At 38.8% G+C, this 19,666-nt stretch overlaps 1 protein-coding gene across 2 annotated transcripts in view; it reads right to left on the bottom strand.

Moving 5' to 3' along the window:
- The window catches only part of SLC4A7 (solute carrier family 4 member 7), a 66,525-nt gene extending 48,165 nt beyond the window's left edge, over window positions 1-18,360 (bottom strand). Inside the window, exons 1-4 of one of the 2 annotated variants that reach the window (XM_026649369.1) lie at window positions 18,221-18,360; window positions 15,626-15,786; window positions 11,655-11,843; window positions 6,966-7,322 (exon numbers count right to left, since the gene is read on the bottom strand). In XM_026649369.1, coding sequence (XP_026505154.1) covers window positions 6,966-7,322; window positions 11,655-11,843; window positions 15,626-15,786; window positions 18,221-18,276 — 763 coding nt within the window. In that variant the 5' untranslated portion in view covers window positions 18,277-18,360. The remainder of the gene's footprint in view (window positions 1-6,965; window positions 7,323-11,654; window positions 11,844-15,625; window positions 15,787-18,220) is intronic. The other variant, XM_026649367.1, reaches the window with a different exon arrangement.
- Window positions 18,361-19,666: the final 1,306 nt, after the last annotated feature.

Genomic DNA, 19,666 nt, shown 5'->3' with positions numbered 1-19,666 from the left:
ACATAATAAAAATAAATTGGCTTCTTGTGACTTAAGCAACATAATGAAATTATGCTGCATTCACAAATGATATCACAAGCTCAACACTGAAGAGTCCATCAGCACGTCTACATACATTTTCCTATATTTAAAAAAAAATAGTTTGGGCTCAAATGTCTCAAATTATTTGCCGAGGACCAAGTGTTTCTCTTAAGTTTAATTTATATTTTGTGTACAGTAGAACCTCAGCGTTACTAATACCTCGGGAATGGAGGTTGTTAGTAACTCTGAAATGTTCGTAACTCTGAACAAAACATTATGGTTGTTCAAAAGTTTACAGCTGCACACTGACTTAATACAGCTTTAAAATATTACTATGCAGAAGAAAAATGCTGCTTTCCCTTTTGTGTACTTCCAGTTCCAAATGAGGTGTGTGGTTGACCGGTCAGTTGGTTACTCTGGTGTTTGTAATTCTGAGGTAATTCTGTATTTCCAATTCAAAAGGACTCTAGTAGAAATCATGATAGAAAACAGTCCTTTCGCTAACAGCATAAATATGATTCTCTCGGTAGACATTTACTGCACTGTAATTATATTTGTAAGCATGACATCTGTTGTATCTCATTGGTTATTTTCCAAGTTCTGGATCCTATTTCTCAGACTTTTGATAAGATGAGATGAATTCAACTAACCTCCCTAATGGATCAGGTTTTCCTTCCAGCAACCCATCTTCATTCTCTTTATTTAAATAGTTTAACTCAAAGCTGAAACTTAATTCCTCACAATGTTTAATTTTGAATTATTTGTTTCATGGTTTAAATTGCTCACTTAGGAGTTAGTCTGCACTCCTTACTCAGGCAAGGTTCCTTATTGTGGTTTTGTTTTAATGTCAGATTGTAAAAGTAAATCAAAGTTAAAGTAAATGACAATGAGTCTAAGTTCTTAATGGGTCTGTGAAGAGGTAGAGCTATGATGCAGCTCAACTATACTTTGACACACTGAACACTCTATACGCTATCTATATATCTATCTATCTACATACATACATACATACATATATATATATACACACACACACACACACACACACACACTCTTATCCAGCCTACAAGACCATCTGGTATTCTGGGGCACACAGACAATCAAAAAAACTGAACAAAAAGCCCTGTTGATATGGCTTCTCAAAAACTGCATCAGACTGTTGAACCAGGTCACTGTCCTGCCTTAAATTGTTTTCCAGCCCCCCTCCATCACCAGAATGAGGGCTTTCTCCCATGCAATCTCCATTTGTGAGGAAACAATTCCTGTCTCTCTTTCCCCCAATCTATTAGCTCTAGCCCAATAACAGCTCTCCCACATAGAAAACACTTGTCCTTTGTTTTCCAGGCTGTCAGACAGAAAAATTCATTTATCCCCATGCTGGAATATTGAGGGAAACATTGAGCATGCCCAGCCCCTTTCTTGATGTCATCATGAAAAGCAGATTCACCAATTCCACTCTGTGGAAGGGGATTCCTGGTATAGCTAAGTAAGGTACTTCCAATGGGGAAGAATCCCACAAAATATGGAGCAGCTTCTATAGAGGTTCCACAGGCTCTGTGACAGAAGCAATTTGAGGTTGGATAAAGCCCCAAATAGTCATTCTTCTCTGTCTTCTTACAAAATCCAACTAAAAGAAATATCAAATTATAGTATTTTTTAAAACGTTTTCCTTATTCAGACTTCATTCATTATTGGACTTAATTCAGTACTAGACTCATGGACTGCTGTTGGAAAAAGGAGGTCCCATTTGTTAAAAGAAGAAATCAAGAACCAGATCCGAGAAGCCTTCCGCCTCGATCTCTGCCTCAGTGAGTGAGAAGAGATCATCATCAAGTTAAGAAAAGACATACATTGATATCATAGTGTAAACTGGAGCTGCTTTAGGCATTGAGTTGGACTCATCTAAATCTTCCATGCTAACTGTCCTACCATAAGTGCATACACGTATATCAAATCCTACATGGTGAATTATTTATTTTTAAAGAGAGTTTAATTCTAGACTTCCTAAAGAAATTAAACATTCAAGATGTCTATAACATTCAACATGTGTTTTCCTGGCATTACGTAGCCTGTTAAAGAAGCAAAGAATTGGATGAGTTTTTCCAGAAGAAATACTTGTAGGTTTGCAATTATTAAAATTATTTTAGTAAATTATCGGATGCTATGGAATAGCAGAGCAAAGCTATTCTAAATTAGCAAAATGTTACAGTTTATGTTTTTATCAATTAATTAAATTTAAAATAAAATGAATATAGAGCAAAAAACCTTCAAAGCCTCAGAAACAAGGAAATACAAATATTTGCCTGTTCACTTATTTTTGTTGTCCACAGCCATTCATAAGAAGTTTGCATTCCTCTCTCATTTACCAGCAGAGCCAAAGATGATGATTTGGGTATTTATTTTGACTATTTCTGCCCCCATTCTGTGGAATTCAGTATTCAGTAGTTCCAAAGCATGAACATTTCTGAAACACTGGTTCTCAATTGCCTTTCCATAGGAGAAACACTGATCGTACAAGAAAACTTGAAAAGCTAAACATCAAACTTAAGAAATTAACTGTAATATTTAATTTGTGAAAGAGAATGCTTTGATGCGTGATTGAGTTGTTAGGAGCTAGTGTCTGGACTCCAAAGAACAAATTGAAATGGACAAAGTCATATTTCTCCATCTTATACACCAACTCACAATGTTTGGGTTATTTCCAACAATTCCATATATATTAAGCTTCTGAATACCCTAGAACAAGGGACAGAAAAACAAAATATCAAACACTAGAAACTACCTCAGGGTACATCTTCTAAAGACTGGCCCACAGAAGGTATATCTAGCTAGTCCATAGAGCTTAGAATGGACATGTAACAGCCAACAAGGTTGTAGCCTTTCATGTCTGTAGAGGGAAAATCTGCACTGCCATGCCCTTCCATAGTGGAATGGGCTCCAATTCCCTTTGGACAATGGAACCCAAAGACAAGAATAGGTTTTCCATTTTTCATTCCATGAACCTCCAATCAAAGTGGTTTTGGAACAAACTGATGAATTAAAAACAGTAACAGTCACCAGGATCAGATGGTATTCATCCAAGAGTTCTGAAGGAACTCAAATATGAAACTGCAGAACTACTAACTGTGGTGTGTAACTTATCACTTGAATCAGCCTCTGTACCAGATGACTTGAGGATAGCTAAATTTTTTTAAAAGCCTCCAGAGGCGATCCTGGCAATTATAGGCCAGTAAGCATAACATCAGTACAAGGCAATCTGGCTGAAACTATAGTAAAGAACAGAATTCAGACACATAGATGAACACGACTTGTTGGGGAAGTTGGCACAGCTTTTGTAAAGGGAAAACATGTCTCATCGATCTACCAGAATTCTTTGAGGGGGTCAACAAACATTGGACAAAGGTGATCCAGTGCATATAGTGTACTTGGTCTTTCAGAAAACCTTTGACAAGGTCCCTCACCAAAGGCTCTTAAGCAAAGTGAGCAGTCATGTGATAAGAGGGATGGTCCTCTCATGGATCAGTAACTGGTTAAAAAACGGGAAACAAAGGGTAGGAATAAATGGCCAGTTTTCACAATGGACAGAGGTAAATAGTGGGGTCACCCAAGGATCTGTACTGGGAACAGTGCTATTCAATATATCCATGAATGATCTGGAAAAAGGGATAAACAGTGAGGTGGCAAAGTTTGCAGATGATCCAAGTTTATTCAAGATAGTTAAGTCCAAAGCTGACTGCGAAGAGTTACAACGGGATCTTACAAAAACTGGGTGACAAGGCAACAAAATGGCAGATGAAATTCAATGTTGATAAATGCAAAATAATGCACATTGGAAAAAATCCCAACTATACATACAAAGTGATGGGGTCTAAATTAGCTGTTACCACTCAAGGAAGATCTTGGGATTATTGAGGATAGTTCTCTGAAGACATCCACTCAATGTGAAACAGCAGTTAAAAAAGCTAGCAGAACGTTAGGAACCATTAGGAAAGGGATAGATAAGAAGACAGAAAATATAACACCCCTATATAAATCCATGGTATGCCCACACCTTGAATACTACCTGTAGTTCTAGTTGCCCAACCTAAAAACATTAGAACTGAAAAGAAGTGCAGAGAATGACAAGAAAAATGATTAGGGGCATGGAACAGCTTCCATATGAGGAGAGGTTAAAAAACTGGACTGTTCTGCATGGAAAAGAGACGATTGTGGGGGGAGGGGAGATATGATAGAGGTCTATAAAATCATGAATGGTGTGGAGAAAGTGAACAAAGTGTCATTTACCCCTTCATATAACACATGAACCGGGGTCACCCAATGAAATTAATAGGCAGCAGGTTTAAAGCAAACAGAAGGAAGTACACGCACAACGCACAGTCAACCTGTGGAACTCATTGCCAAGGGATGTTGGGAAGGCCAAAACTATAACTGGGTTCAAAAAAGAATCAGATAAGTTGATGGAGAATAGGTGCATCAATGGTTATTAGCCAAGATGGTCAGGGACACAACCCCATGCCCTGGGTGTCCCTAAGCCTCTGACTGCCAGATGCTGGGACTGGACAGCAGGAGATGAATCGCTCAATAATTACCCTGTTCTGTTCATTCCCTCTGAAGCATCTAGCATTGACCACTGTCAGAAGACGGGATACAGGACTAGATTGACCCTTGGTCTGACCCAGTACGGCCATTCTCATGTTCTTAAGAAAGGCTCCAAACCAGTGGTAGCCCATGGAACAGAGTTTGAGAGACTCTTCTTGAGGGCATCTCTATGTTAACATTGGATTTTTGGGGGTCCAGAAAACCAAAGAATCCACTTCTAAACAATGGATCAGACAAAAAGAGGCCAGAGTATATACAGCCAGAGGAACTGGGAGATCATCCTCTTCAGATTTCTCCTTTATAAATATGTGGCTACATCTCCTTGACGCTTAGAATCAATTTAAGATTGACTTGGATTCAGCTGGAGAGCTTTATCTTCACTTGTCTCTCTCTCAGGTTCTACAGTACTGTGTATGGTATTTTGTCTCTCTCATTAGCGAAGAGATACCAAAGTGAAGGTTGTGGTCTTTAGTACAGAGCCATTAACCATATCCAGTTTAATGCTGGCAGTCATCCTCCTCCATGAAAAATATAAGATCATCCTTGGATTTGAGGGGGAGAATGATCTTTATATGACCATTCTGCTCATTAAGAGTGTTTTTATATATTAAGGAGGCAGGGGACAAGATTTCTTTTCGTTTATGAAGGGAGGAAAGTCCTTGTTCAGTGACTCAGAGCACTGGTGTTAGGACAGATTTAGCTCTACTTACTCTCTGAAGCTTAATATAATTACTACCCTTAGGTGGAAAAAGAGGAAAAGCAGAAAACCAGGGCCCTTGACAAGGATTACTCCCTCCACCACATGCCTCTTAACAAACTTCCTGCTCCTTGTTACCCTGAACCTGGGCCTGTATTAGAGATGGATAGATAGGGTTGGCTGGGCCAGGATCACTCACCAGAGACAAAGGGCTTGTGCTAGATAGCCAGTCTGGTTGGAGGGTCATATCTGTCTCCCAATTTCTCTTACTGGATAATAAGAAAGAACACCAAGGAGATTGTGCCTGGTCAAATATTTGAGTTACAGCAGTCCAAATCCACACAAATGGAGATCAGTTTCAGAATGGTGAGAATGAGCAGTTTCACGTTTTGAACATTTTCTGTTCTTCCTGGTAAGGTGTTCAGTTATTTTCAAAGAAATAAAAATGGAAGGCACTTGGAGGCAAAGAGAAAAGTGACCTCTACAAACAGTTACAAGTTAACTAGAAGAACTGCCAAAATCTTCAGCTTCCAATTGGCTCTAATGCTAAGAAATGACTGAAAAACTCAAATGTTATGAATCGATTTCTGGGATAAAAAACAAACGCTTACTCAACATATTAATGAGGCATTTTCAGAGGAATATTTTTCTCTTATATCCAGTGTTTTTATATGTATTATGCCTTTTACACGAGCTAAACAGCCTCAAAGTGTTTCACGGACCAATAACATAACAGGATCTGCAGCTAACTCTTACCAGGTTTCCTTTAGCTAATTTACAATACTCAGCAAATTAAAAAAAAAAAAAAAAAAAAAACCCACACACTCTGCCTGTTCCCCCCCAACAGTAATTAAGCATCTGACGCTGTGATAATGCACCACTGGAAAATTCACTGGCACCAATTATGGAAATGCTGGATATGCCAGTTTTAAGGTACAGTACTTTTGTTCATAACAGTTCTGAGATTTTTATAATATAAACTTAAACTAACGCCTAAGAGAAAGTATTTAAAACCCAAATCCATCATGGCACAAAAACACAACTGACTAAATTACTACCCTAACTCTAACTGTAACCCTTGTTCCTTCCTATCCCTACCTTCTCTCATTTCTATCCACATGTTGTAACATGTCTGATTTAGACTATAAATACTTCTGAGCATGTCCCATGTCTTTAAGCCACATACCACATTTAAGGACTAAATTAATATCTTCATTTACATGGATTCAAGGTGAGTGAAAGGAAAAGGCCACCATTTTTGACATCTTGCCTATTTAAAAGACAATTTTATTTAAAAATTGCTTATTTTTAAAACAAAAACATAAACATTCCTTTTTAATCACACAAATAAAAAAGGTTAAGTATGAAAAATTCTATTTTTCATTGCTTCAAGGAGTTAAAATGCAATTATAAATAGGTGAACTTCAACAATGTTTGTGTTAATTTTTTTAAGAGTAAAAATCTTTGGAATAGATCTATTATGCTGAATAAGAAACAATCACACTTCAGAAGAAATAAAACATGCAGACAGAGGTAACAGTTATAAATAATACTCATTTATGCCCAAGCTATGTGCTCAACATTGCAATGCAAGTGATCCAGATTCAGAGAGCATCACACATGGACGGTTTTAAGTTTGAATAATTGCCTGGTATGTCAATATTATCCATTGTCTTCTTTTCCTGAACTTCTAAGTCCTCCTCAGGTGGATGGATTATTACTGTGGGAATATCATCACTGGCAGGTGACACCAGCAGTTCCTTGCCCTGAAGCTGACTCGGCTGGGAACTTGTGGTTGCCAGGCGGCCGCTGCTAGGACTGGAGGGTGGTGTGTTTTGAGGGGTAGGTAGTGGGGTTGTACACCTTGAATCTGCCGGGGTTCCAGCTCTTGAAGAAGGAAGAAGGTAATGGAGAAGAAGGGACAAACGTTTTTCTCCTTTCAGGGAAATATTTGAAGCAGAGAGACCTGTTCGCAAAGAGTGGTGGGAGGCTGAAAGGCCTTCCCCTGAGATAAAACAAATAAATGAAACACAATGAAGTTTACAGCAGGGAAACAGGCTTTTTAAAAAAAGACAAATTATGCATGTACATCACATTCATGCAGGTGAGATAAGAGTTAAGCAAGATGCAAGAGTGAATCAGATTTTTAGATATTAGAAAAGTCAGCAGGTACCTTACTGACAAGTACCAATTAGCACATAATGGAGATTTAGGAGAAAAGGATATGGCCAGTAACTGCTTAAAAAAGGTCCAATAAGAATTTAGCATATGATCATAAAATATTGACATCTAAAATAATTTTTTCCACTAGATGTTAAAAAGGAAAAAAATCAAGTTTGGATATTACTACATATCATTTGTACTGGAAGCTTTTTACTAGGCTAAGACATAATGCTACTGTGACAATGTCAGGTCAGGAGATTTTGAAGCATTTGTACCACAAATTAAATATAATTACTTGGCCCGCTGGGAGAGATTGTGCAAATCATCTTACTTCTCTATGCCTCAGTCTCCTCATCTGTGAAATGGGGATAATAAAACTCTTTGTAAACCACTACATAAAAGCTTGTAAAGGGAAGGAAGGAAATAGTTAATATTTGATATTTCAGTAAAACTTATTGTCACGGACAAAGGCAGGCGTCAGGTTTCCAAGTTAAAAATAACCTACTAAATCTAACCTGAAGGAGAATATCTTAAATCATTGGCACTCACTAACATTTGGTCAGGGACCAAATTTCAATCTATCAGCACTAAAGGGTGTAGTCCAACTGACACCACTCCTGTCAGTTATTTGTTCATAGCATAAGATGCTATCATATTTAGAGCTGGCCAAAACTTAACGTTGCCATTTTACAATTCATTTTCATTACATATCAGAATGAAAACACATTTTCAGAATTTTCCATGAAATAGAAGTTCCCCAAAGTTTTATTTGGGGGAAAAAAATTCAAAATCTTAATTTAAAAACAAAAAAAGTTTCAAAAATATTTTTACTTTTATAATTTTTGCATTATTTCATTACAGTTTTGTAACAGTGGTGGTGCATGATATGACACCATGTCAAGTCATATCACATCATAATATAACAATATAATATCTGAAATACTCAATTTTTTAAAAAAAATTAAGGGCAGCTGCTACTTAATACAGACTGCAGCATCCTATTTTATGTTACTCCTTGAGGAATTCTGTGCCAAAAAATTGAAAGTTCTGCAAAATTCTGCATATTTGATTTGTCAAAATAACACTATATAATCATGCCAGTTTCAATTATTGTGGTAATTTATTTCAAAATACCTGTCAGAAACTATGTCTGTAACAATATAGACACACAAAAAATTTGCCCAGGAGTAGAGAATTAAAGAAACCCCTACGACAACCCAGTTCCTGTTTCTCTGCCACCTTTCTCCCCCCCCCCCCCCCCCCCCCCCCCCGCCGCCCCCCCTCATCCCCCCCAGTCCAGACACTCGACCCTCCCCCCCAAGAGCCCAGCCATGGCACCCCCCATTCCAAACACTCACATCCCCTACCCTCCCAGAGCCCAGGAATCCAGCAGGAAAAACAGCCTGATGCTGGGTCCCAAGTTTGTATGGAGTTTCCTGCATGATGCCTCCTTCCTTCAGGGTGTGCCATGAAATGCAGCTGCCGGGAAACCTTCAGCTACCTCCCCCTGGCAGTGTCTTCTATTTGCGAGCTAGGGAGCTGGGCTCTGCTGGGTCCAGCAGCCCCTAGTGGCAACCAGCAGCTCTGCAGCCCATTTCGGTAGAGGAGAAAAGGAAATTCTGCACAGAACATTAATTCTGCACAAATTCTGCATTGTGCAGGTATACAGAACTCCCCCAGGAGTATTATGTTCTAGATCAAAGTGTCTCCTGCTTGTGCTGTAGTGAAATATACAAGTGTCAAATTATACTCCTCTTCGGTCTCTTATTACAATCTCATTCATCTACTTAACCTCAGATTTCTCCAAATCTCTCTCAGTCTCTCACCCTTGCCACACAATGCAGTCTCTCTTTATCTTCTTGTTTCCCCACTATTCTAAGATGGAGAATAGAGTCACCATCCTTCCCTCAGAGACAAGTTTCTAATGGGTGCCTGTTCTTCCCTACCAGGGAAAAAGATTCTAAACAGTTCTCTATCTTCACCCCACCATTTCCCTCGGGAAAGGGGGGCAAGGGAAGAGCATGTCTAGAGAAGACTGACTGCAACTCCCCAATCGTACATGAGTACATGCATAATGACTGGTGTTCCATCTCAGACAGAGCAAGAGTATGATGAATTTTGCTAAAGACCTGGAGGTGAACGCATCTCTCTCATATATATTATACCATCAGGCAGGTACCAAAAAACACAGACGCATTCAGTATTATCACATGCATATACAATATATAAGGAGGACCAACATACTGAACAATCCTAAAATTCTTTTGGGGGATGGAGAGGTAGTGTCCACAAGTATACAGGAAAAACTCAAATTTAGAGGATTTACCTGAAGAGTGCATTCTACAGATTGAATTTTATTTAAAATTTCATTTTCAGTATTAAAGATTTGAAATTAGTCTCTAGTGCACTGCTGCTTCGGTTGCAAATTAGACAGATAAAGCCCAATGTTCTATTTCGCATGTTAAGAATCCAATGTAGTCCATAATGTGAAAAGCAACTTAATTTGTTTTCAAGACCAGGAAGATATCTTACATGGGTATTAAATTCTCTGAATACTATTTTCTAGGGATGCAGATGTATAGATTGGGCATGTGTTACTTAGACTTGGCAAGTTTCAACACACATACTGAACAAAGCATCAGTTATTCGTTGCAATTGAAGTCTGCACAATCAGTTCAAAGTTTAGGACCATTTTCTTCCTTTTAGAAACCAAGACATCTGAAACATCCTGGCAAAAAACTGTTTTTAGTATGTGCTGACATCAGATACTGTCCAGTTTTTCTAATCCTCAGTGTACATTAGGAAACTAGCTAAAAGATCTCTATGGCACAGATCAAACTCAGCACATATTAGCACTAGAACAACCCAAGTAAGTACATGTTCCAAGGCAGCAGACATATCACATTTTGCACCAGAATGGTCAAGAACCCAAGTACTTTATTTTAAGGAGAGACATTAATCAGGCTCTGTGATGGGCCCAATACTTCAGTCCTTACTAGGCCAAAGCTCTCAAGTCAACCAGTAGATGTCGAGGCTGATGTGACTGGAAATCCAAAACAGAAGATGGAGAACTCTGGGAGGAAGGCAGAGGCCATAAAGGAAGAATAAAAGGTAAGACAGGCTGTCCTGGAGTGGTAATGTTTGAACTTAGGAACTGAGTACCTGGAAGAAATGCATCAGGATGCCAGAGTGGTCAGAAATTAGTTATCAGCAGGAGACATGGTACCTCTTGTGAAGATGTTTTTTATCTACGTTCTACTATACTAAACAAACCTTAACCAGAGGTAGTTTATTATTTTTAATTAAAAAAAAATAAACTCCCTTTTTGGACAACTATACGAAAGCAAAACTCAAGTAAGATGAACACAATTAATACAAAATAAAAATTAAAAGTTTCACTGATCATTAAGACCATGATTAAGTCTCTAAAACAATAAATAAAGGAGACTGAATCAGAAGCTATAATCCGGTAGTCAGACTCCTAGATGCACATGAAGCTTTGCCTGGCTGAGGTAACAGGATGACTTTAAACCTTCCAAAAATATAGAATTGAAGCATATCCTGTGAAAGGGTTCTAACCAACAGAAAATATTGCTGGGATAGAGAAAATGCTGTTTATATACCTCATAACTAGGGCTCTATGTCTGTCCTGGAGGTCGCAGAAGTCACGGATTACGTGACTTTCCGTGACCTTCATGACTTCTGCAGTGGCCAGTGTGGCTGGCCCAGGGACAGCTCCTCCTCCTCCCACCCCCAGCAGCAGCCCCTCAGCAGTGATTCCCCCAAGATTTAGTCAAGTGTATTTATAGTATAAGTCATGGACAGGTCATAGGCCATGAATTTTTGTTGATTGCCCGTGACCTGTCCATGACTTACTAAAAATATGCATGACTAAATCATAACCTTATTTATAACAGACAACTAAACCATATTATAGCATAAATGAAAACAGTAAGTCAAGACATCATAGTGGTTACAAGGAGCAAAACAAGACTTTACACATCCAAAATATAAGTAAATGTCCAAACACCACAAAAGAACCACCACACAACTTTTACATACCAAGGACTCAGAAAATGTATCCACTATTATCTTCTGACTGCTCCCTCCTCTCCCGTGTTAATATATTATTTGTATCAGGTTAGAATAAATTAGATGCTACAACTTATCTCACCATTTCGTTCAAGCAAGTGAGGGTCAGAATGTTTCTTGCCTATATCTGCAAAGGACCGAACAAGGGGGATCCGACTGCTGAATTTCTTCTCGTTCTGGTGATGGTGTCTCTTGAGGAGAGCTTCTCTGACATGCTCTCTTATGGACTCATCCAGCTGACCAGAAGCAATCATGTTGTCCAACACCATATCTATCATGAGAAAAATATTAAAATCAAATCTAAGTAAATATATGCATTCCCACCACATTAACTCACATCTGTAAAAACAGTAAAACTAATTCATGAAGAATCTTCAAGTTTATTTTCTTTGGCAAACTGTGCATCTAGATCCACTGAAAAGAAATAGCCAAGAATATTGCGGGCCAACAGTTCCAATCTACGCACTTTGAACAAACGTTTCTTTGAATCACTAAACAGTATTCTTTCCAAAATACACAGCATTTTAAAATACAAGGCCTATAGGAATAAATAGATTGTTAACCACTTAACAAAATATTTATCTTTATTTCAACTTACTACAGCCTTCATTACAAAAAGCAGGTGTGTATTCAACGACATGTCAAATGAACATCACTCTTCACTGGAAAGCAGTGCAGTAGCAAAAACTACCACAAGCAAGGGCTTGATGTACGAACTGGATAGAAATCTCTGTATAGCAACATTAATTCTGGAGTTTCCTAATGTTTGAGTGCTTGATTTTGAAACTTCAGTGTTCTTCCAACATAGTTTACTATATAAAATGACTAGCCTAATCCTTCAAATGTCTAAACTTTCTTTTTTTAAGTTGCCCTAAACTTCAAGATTCCTTACTGGGCTTTCCATTTCACATTCTTACAAAGAGTGAGGATGACATGTAAAGTGTGGCAAAACTGGTCAATTTGCAAAATTTCTGTGGGTTTTTCGATATTTTTAATCACATGAAAATGTATGATCAGCCATGTTTCCAAAATACCTTAGATATAAACTGAGGAATGAAAATCTGCCTATATGGCTGTGTAAAACAGGAACCAGCATTTTCTTTTACCGACTAGTTTAAAGAATCTTGAAAGATTTCTCGGCCAACATCTTAAGTTGCACAAACTCAGGAACACAAGACTTACCTGGAAGAAATTTGTATGAATCTGTTTATATAAAGACCTTTTTGTTACATTTTACCATTTCTAATAATTATATTGAGATCCCTAGTAAGGTTAAGAACTTACATTTATATAGTACCTGTTGTATTAAAAGAGGATATAATGCTTCACAAACAAAATAAACTATGCAGGGATCACTTTTTCTACCACAGTAATCCAGTCTCTTCTGAAGATAAACACAATTACAGCTTTACAGCACATAACACTACACACAGCAATCTATACTGGTTAAGACAGGAAGTCAAGTATATGTATCTAATTGAAAATGAAAAAGAATTGAGGTAGGCCAAATATAATTACAGAAGACACTTGGGTTAACATTGTAGCTTTTATAAGAAAGTTCCCTGGGATCTTTAAAATGCCCACAATGTCTGAAATTTTAGTAATATTGTGACGCTTTGATACTCAGATGAAATGAGTCCTGTAATGTTGTTAAAAAAAAATTGTCTTTAGGATATTCTATATATGCATCTGTTCCTCTTTCAGAGGAAACAAAAGATTAACTAATATATTATTCCTACAGGAAAATCCACTGCCTTAGAATATTGCCCTGAAGATCCTATTAAATAAGTCTGTTTTAGCAAATCTAGATTAGACAAGTAGTTCATCTTAAATTTTATTTATTTATACATCTAAACTGTGGAACTCATTGCCACAGGATGTCACTAAGGTCAAAAAATTAGCAAGGTTCAAAAAGAGATTGGACATTTATATGAACAACAAGAATATCCGGCCAGCATTATAATAGATAATGATGATAAAAAATTGGAAGAGATTAAACCTCATGATTCAAAGTTTAAACCAATCTCTAACTACTAGGGATTAATAGGTTTTTTGAACCTTTCTCCAAAGTATCTGGTGCTGACCACTGTCAGAGACAAGAAAATGGACTAGATGGACCACAGGTCTGATCCAGTATGGCAATTCTTGTGAACCTATTTGTGATCTGATATTTCTTGGTCTTCATTTTATTCATCTAAATCTGCCCAACCAGAATGCCCCTAACACAGGAAATGTTAGGTTTTGTGTGCACGTGTGGGATAGAGTGAGAGTGGCACGGACAGTTTTAAAGGTACATCAAACTTAGATGAAGGGTATGAAAGAATGAGCAATGGTCTGAACTGCATTGCAATTACAGCTCTGTAAACAGGAACAACCCTCACTCTGATGTACATACAGTACACACACCACATGCACACAAAATACTTTATAAGCCAAAGTTATCCCCCATCCTTTGTCTTTATTCTTAATGTATGTAAAGAAGTCCTGAGACAGGACTGTATTTAGAAACAAACTTTAGTCTGAGGTGGTTGTTGCTAGGGTTTCTCTTGGCAAGATGTCCTGCCCCTCCCTATAGCTCTGCAGCCTCAGAGAGATACTCAGCCTTTTATACTTTTGAATAGGAACCACTGAGACCCATTAAATCTGGCTGCAAGATGAGAAAACAGAACAGCTTTATGCCTCCACAACAAGTCAAAGACTGATATCCAGTCACTGAGACCCTGCACTGGAACTGGAAAATAGACCTGGGTCTCCAAATATTGATAATATTATGCATATCTTTCAATATCTTCTAGCTCAGCTTCTTTCAGTATTTACCAACTTTTTAAAAACATGACAAATACTTAAGATGACTTGGAAAGTAACTACAGTTCTTTTGCACTAACATCACTGACAAATATAATCAGAGAAGGAAAAATCTGTAGGTTTTATTTACTTCAAAAGTGTGTACTAAATGCTCCCACTAAATAAGCTAAGAAAAGAGCTCAATACAAAGAGCTAAAGAGTAAAATTTTCAAAAGTTCCTAAGTCACTTAGGAGATTTTGAGAATTCTTCTGAAAACCCTTTGTCCCTCCCTCTTTTGGTACCCCATGATCCTGCTGGTCAGCAATAAGTCCACTATGAGTCACAAAAATGCATCACTCAGTGAAATCACAGATACCAAGAAAAAGGAATTAAGCTAGCCCAAAGGATCTTAAAATAAAAGCCACTTGCTACTCTAAGAGTGTGTGTGTGTGTGTGTGTGTGTGTGTGTGTGTGTGTGTGTGTGTATGTATACACACACACACACACACACACACAATGTTTTCAAAGCTGCTTTTACATACTCAAAATTAATTCGTGACTATTGAGGACATTTTCAACATGCTAAGTTAAATAACATACATTTTATTTCAGCTCATCTCTTACCATTTATAAAGTGAAAGTTTAAATCAAGCTGTGCAACAATGAACTGTGCTAATAGCAATAGCCAACATCAGCTGAATAGTGCTTAATAGTTTACAGCACAGTACTGTACAAATTATCCCTCAAGTATCCTGATCCATATTTACATTTCACCTGTAGAGACTAGAAGATGCATTTGTTGTCCAATCAAAGATTAGAATAAAGACAACTTAGGGTATGTCTACACAGAAAGAAAAACCCACGGCTGGCCCGTGCCAGCTGACTTGGACTCGTGGGGCTCAGCCTGCAGAGCTGTTTCAATGTTGTGTAGACTTCCAGGCTTGGGCTGGAACCTGGGCTCTAGGACCCTGTGAGGTGACAGAGGGCTCCAGCCTGGAAGTCTACACAGCAATGAAATAGCCCCACAGTCCAAACCCCACGTGCCCGACTCAGCTGGCATGGGCCAGCCAGAGGTGTCTAGTTACTGTGCAGACAAACAGTATGTCCCAATGGGACTCCTCATGTGAGTGAAGTTTGCAGAATCAAATCTTAAAGACAAAGAAAACTGTAATGAATATACAGACTAAATGTAAACTGCTTTTGTGTTTTTAAGTCACAAACTAGTGTAAACTAGCAAAAATTAAATCTTTCAAAAACTTCAAAACAACCTGCTATCTCATCTAGTGTGTTTGCTCTCATGTCCAACATGACTGTCCCATTTAGAATACAGCTTCTCAGTTCAAAGAGACTGTGCAGAGACAGAGTTGCCACATAAGGTTTGCTCCATCGATCACCGCCATCTTCAACATCTTCTTCAAATTTTAGCCACCTGAAATATAAATATATATTATGGCATATATACAGATTACTACTGAAGACACTTTTTTCTGTCCTTTCAATAGGCTGCAAAACAAAAGCTATATCCACCTGCATATATCGTCTTTCATTTCTGCCTATACCCCACTTTCAGCCCCTATGCTCCATACTCAAACCTTCTACCTTAATGCATCCTCGACCCATTCCCATACTTGACTCTGCTTTTTTTCATGCCACTCCTTATGTTTGAAACAGCCCAGAGCCACAAAAGGATGTAGTTGTCACAACACTGAATGTCCCAATGCCTAACTTCTAGGTGCGCAGAAAATCACTGGAACAACAATGGGATTCACACAGCCTGAGTTTGGTGCCTAGTTTCCCCAAACAATGCTTGGGGAGAAAAAGGGGCCTAAGATTGGAATCCACAAAAGCCAACCCGTTAGGCAGGAAACTGCCTAAGCTAGCCAATGGAAAGTAGTTAGAGCACTCACCTGGGACGTGGGAGACCAAGGGAAGAAAGGAAGAAAGGATTTGACCAGGAGTCTCCCATCTCTCAGTACATTAACCACAGAGAGGTGCAGTATTCTCATGTGGGGGCCCCCCTCTATCTCTCCTGTTGAAGCTTTTCCATTTTGGATAAGTAGTCATGGAGCGGGTGGACTGGACCCTGGGTCTTCCAGTCACCAGATGGGTGCCCTGATCATCACAATAGAGTCACTCATTCTCATCTCTCTCTCTCTCATTTTTTTCTAAAAAGTGAAACTGCTTCAATAGGAGAGACTGGGGGAGACCCACATCAGAATTCCCCGTAGCCCTGTGATTAGGGTCTTCCACATCCCAGGTGAGTGCTCTAACCACTGGGCTAACAGTTATAAAGGAGGCACTACCACCAGCTGAATTCAGAATGGGGCACAATGTGGTAGGCAAACTCAGAGCACACTACTGGATCAGGTCCCACAGTAAAGAGAGATGGGGGAATGAATACTTATGTATTCTGCTTTATTAATTACGCTGGGGTTTAGGTGTGAGAGTGTCACCCGGGCACCTAGACTGAGGCACAAGTATGCATGCCCAGAGGTGGAAACTTAGGTGCCTATGGGCTGGTCTTCATTACCCGCCCGGATCGGCGGTAGAAAATCGATCTCTCGGGGATCGATTTATCGCGTCTCGTCGGGACGCAATAATCGATCCCCGAATCGACGCGCGTACTCCACCAGCCCAGGTAGGAGTAAGCGCCGTCGACGGGGTAGCCGCGGCAGTCAATTTGCCGCCGTCCTCACAGCGGGGTAAGTTGGACCAGATACGTCGAATTCAGCTACGCTATTCGCGTAGCTGAATTTGCGTATCTGAAATCGATCCCCCTCCTCCCCCCGTAGTGTAGACGTAGCCTTAGGAAATTTCACCCTGAAAATTTAAGTGCCAAGTGAGTTTAGATACTTATAGGGTTAAGCAGCAGCTGAGCAGGAGTTTTGTGGATTGCAGCAGCACCTAAATCCAGGTGCCTAAGTACCTCTGTGAATCTGGCCCAACATCCCTCTGCCCAGATACCAAGCATGATCAACCAAGACTAAGCATTCTCACACTCAGTTAATCTTTTAACTATATGATTTGTATCCATCAAACATAGACTGTAGGCTTTTGGAGTCAGAAACATGTCGAAAATATTTAGTTTCTAAATCACTATGCATATCTATGGTACTATACTAATAAACGATACATAAACTGTTAAAGTTACTTAAACTGCAAAATCAAGCACTCAAAAGTTAGGAAATGCCAGATTTACAGATACCCATGCAATCTTAGTTCTGCCTCTTGGGTGTCCAAACTGTGCATTGTGGAAAAGATAGTATGTGATCATGTAATTAAAGATATCAGATACAGAAGACTATCACAATGCATATGCACAAGGAGGGGGCAATTAAGGTTGCACAGGGCAATCATAAATCTGGCATATGCTAACTTTCAAGTACTTGACTTTGCAACCTAATTCACATTATTTTAATGTAGTTTAGTATGTGTTATTACCTAGTTTGCGGTTGTTTTGTTTCTTGAAGGAAAAATACAATAAATTAGTATCAATGACTTCCCCTCCTTCCATTTTTGTTAACTTTCTGTCACAACAAAAATACTACTACATAACTAGAACATCTGTACTCACTGTCAGTTACACCTATACTGTTTGCAATGCTACATTTAATCAACTTTAGGAAATAAAGTCAGCACAGCAACAATAAAGACCTTCAAAAAATTTTCTCCAGCGGTCTGGGTATATTTTCAATGATGGGCTCAGAGAATCAGACTTTCAGTTTTCATTAGTGTTAATGTTAATTAGGAGGCAAATTTCCTCCTTATTGACTTGAAAATTCTAACCTAAAATTGATTTCTGAGGACAAAGTAAACAAGATCAGTGGAAAAGATTACATGAAACAGATCTATGTTTGGTTCACCTGGCAGTTTCTTTCCATTCATATTCTTCCCCATCCTTGAAGTACAGTTCATCCATTTCAGTGAAGAGATCATGAGGAATGTGTTCTTCGTCATCATCCTCAGTACCCAGGATAAACTGTACTCGTTGGGATGGGGTGTCTTGTTGGGGAAAAAAAATAATAGTTTAGAAGGTAATACTTCTATTGAAATGTTAACACCTTGCAACAATTAAAACGTTATCCTCCCTCTCACAGCTGGAAACATGGAGTGTTGAAAATCTCTCATCAGAAGATGGGAATAGTTTAAAAGCCAAATACAGTTTTCCTATAATGGGTTTCTGAAAACAAAAGGAGGAGGAGGAAAATAAAGCTATTTCTATACTCTAGTTAACATACTTGCTTAAATATTTTTAAGCTTTTTGCCATAATTTCACACCTCGAAACAAACCTCAACAACAAAATTGGTAACATGAAAAAAGTCAAACACAAACTCAAAGGGAAAGACATCTTAGTCTCATACTTGAAAGCGAAATAGATCATATCTACTCTTTTCTCTTCAAAGCAAAACACAATTAGACAATGGACATTAAAATGGAAAATAAGCCCCAGACAATAAATCATGGAACTATTATAATGGTTGTCCATTTCAACAGACAGAGGTAAGGTTGCACGTGGGAGAATTTGGGTTGCTTACATGAAAATTTTCCCTTCTTTGAAGGGATAGGTCCACAGATACTCAATGTAGGTCATCACCAGTCTTCAGCTCTAGGGGGCAAAATCAAAGCTGACTGGAAAGCTGGGACTAGTCCCCACCTTCTGGAGACCCCCTTTCGAGATGCTTCCAAAACTGGCCCTCTGGACCATAAAACAAAAAAATAAATCTCTCATCCTGCATCAGCACCTTGCAGAAATAATACTCAACATGAGGTGAACAAGAAAAGTTTAACCATAAGTTAAACAGATCTGCCTTTTTCAGGGAGGGCCAGATTTGGGGACCTCTCTCTTCAATGAAAAGAAAATTTTCAGATAAGCAATCACAAATTCTCCCATCCTCTCTTAGGGTTATGTCCACAGATCTTCAGTGTAGGATTTGCTCAACAGTGACAAAATTCCTAGGGAAGGAACAAAATGTCACAGAGAAAGAATTGGGCACTTATTCAGAATAGTCCTTTCACTAATGCTACTTAGAATCAAACACATTGAGATACAAATACAGAGCCAATATTCATAACTTCAAATACAAAAATGATACACACATACAGACAGCATAACCAAAACCAGCAAATTACCACCTTTCCATAGACACCTTACTTGATCTCCTTTGTACAAGATTTAGTGCTATAGGACCTTGGTTGCAACAATAATCTATACCAGGGGTTGGCAACTTGTGGCACGCGAGCCGATTTTTACTGGCACGCTGCTGCCAGCCGGGGTCCCGGCCACCGCCCCCACTCAGCCCGCCGCCGG

Source organism: Terrapene carolina, unplaced genomic scaffold, assembly GCF_002925995.2.
Source record: "Terrapene carolina triunguis isolate 2854851 unplaced genomic scaffold, T_m_triunguis-2.0 Scaffold84, whole genome shotgun sequence".
NCBI lineage: Eukaryota > Metazoa > Chordata > Testudines > Emydidae > Terrapene > Terrapene triunguis.
This window is presented reverse-complemented; position numbering and strand designations above follow the sequence as displayed.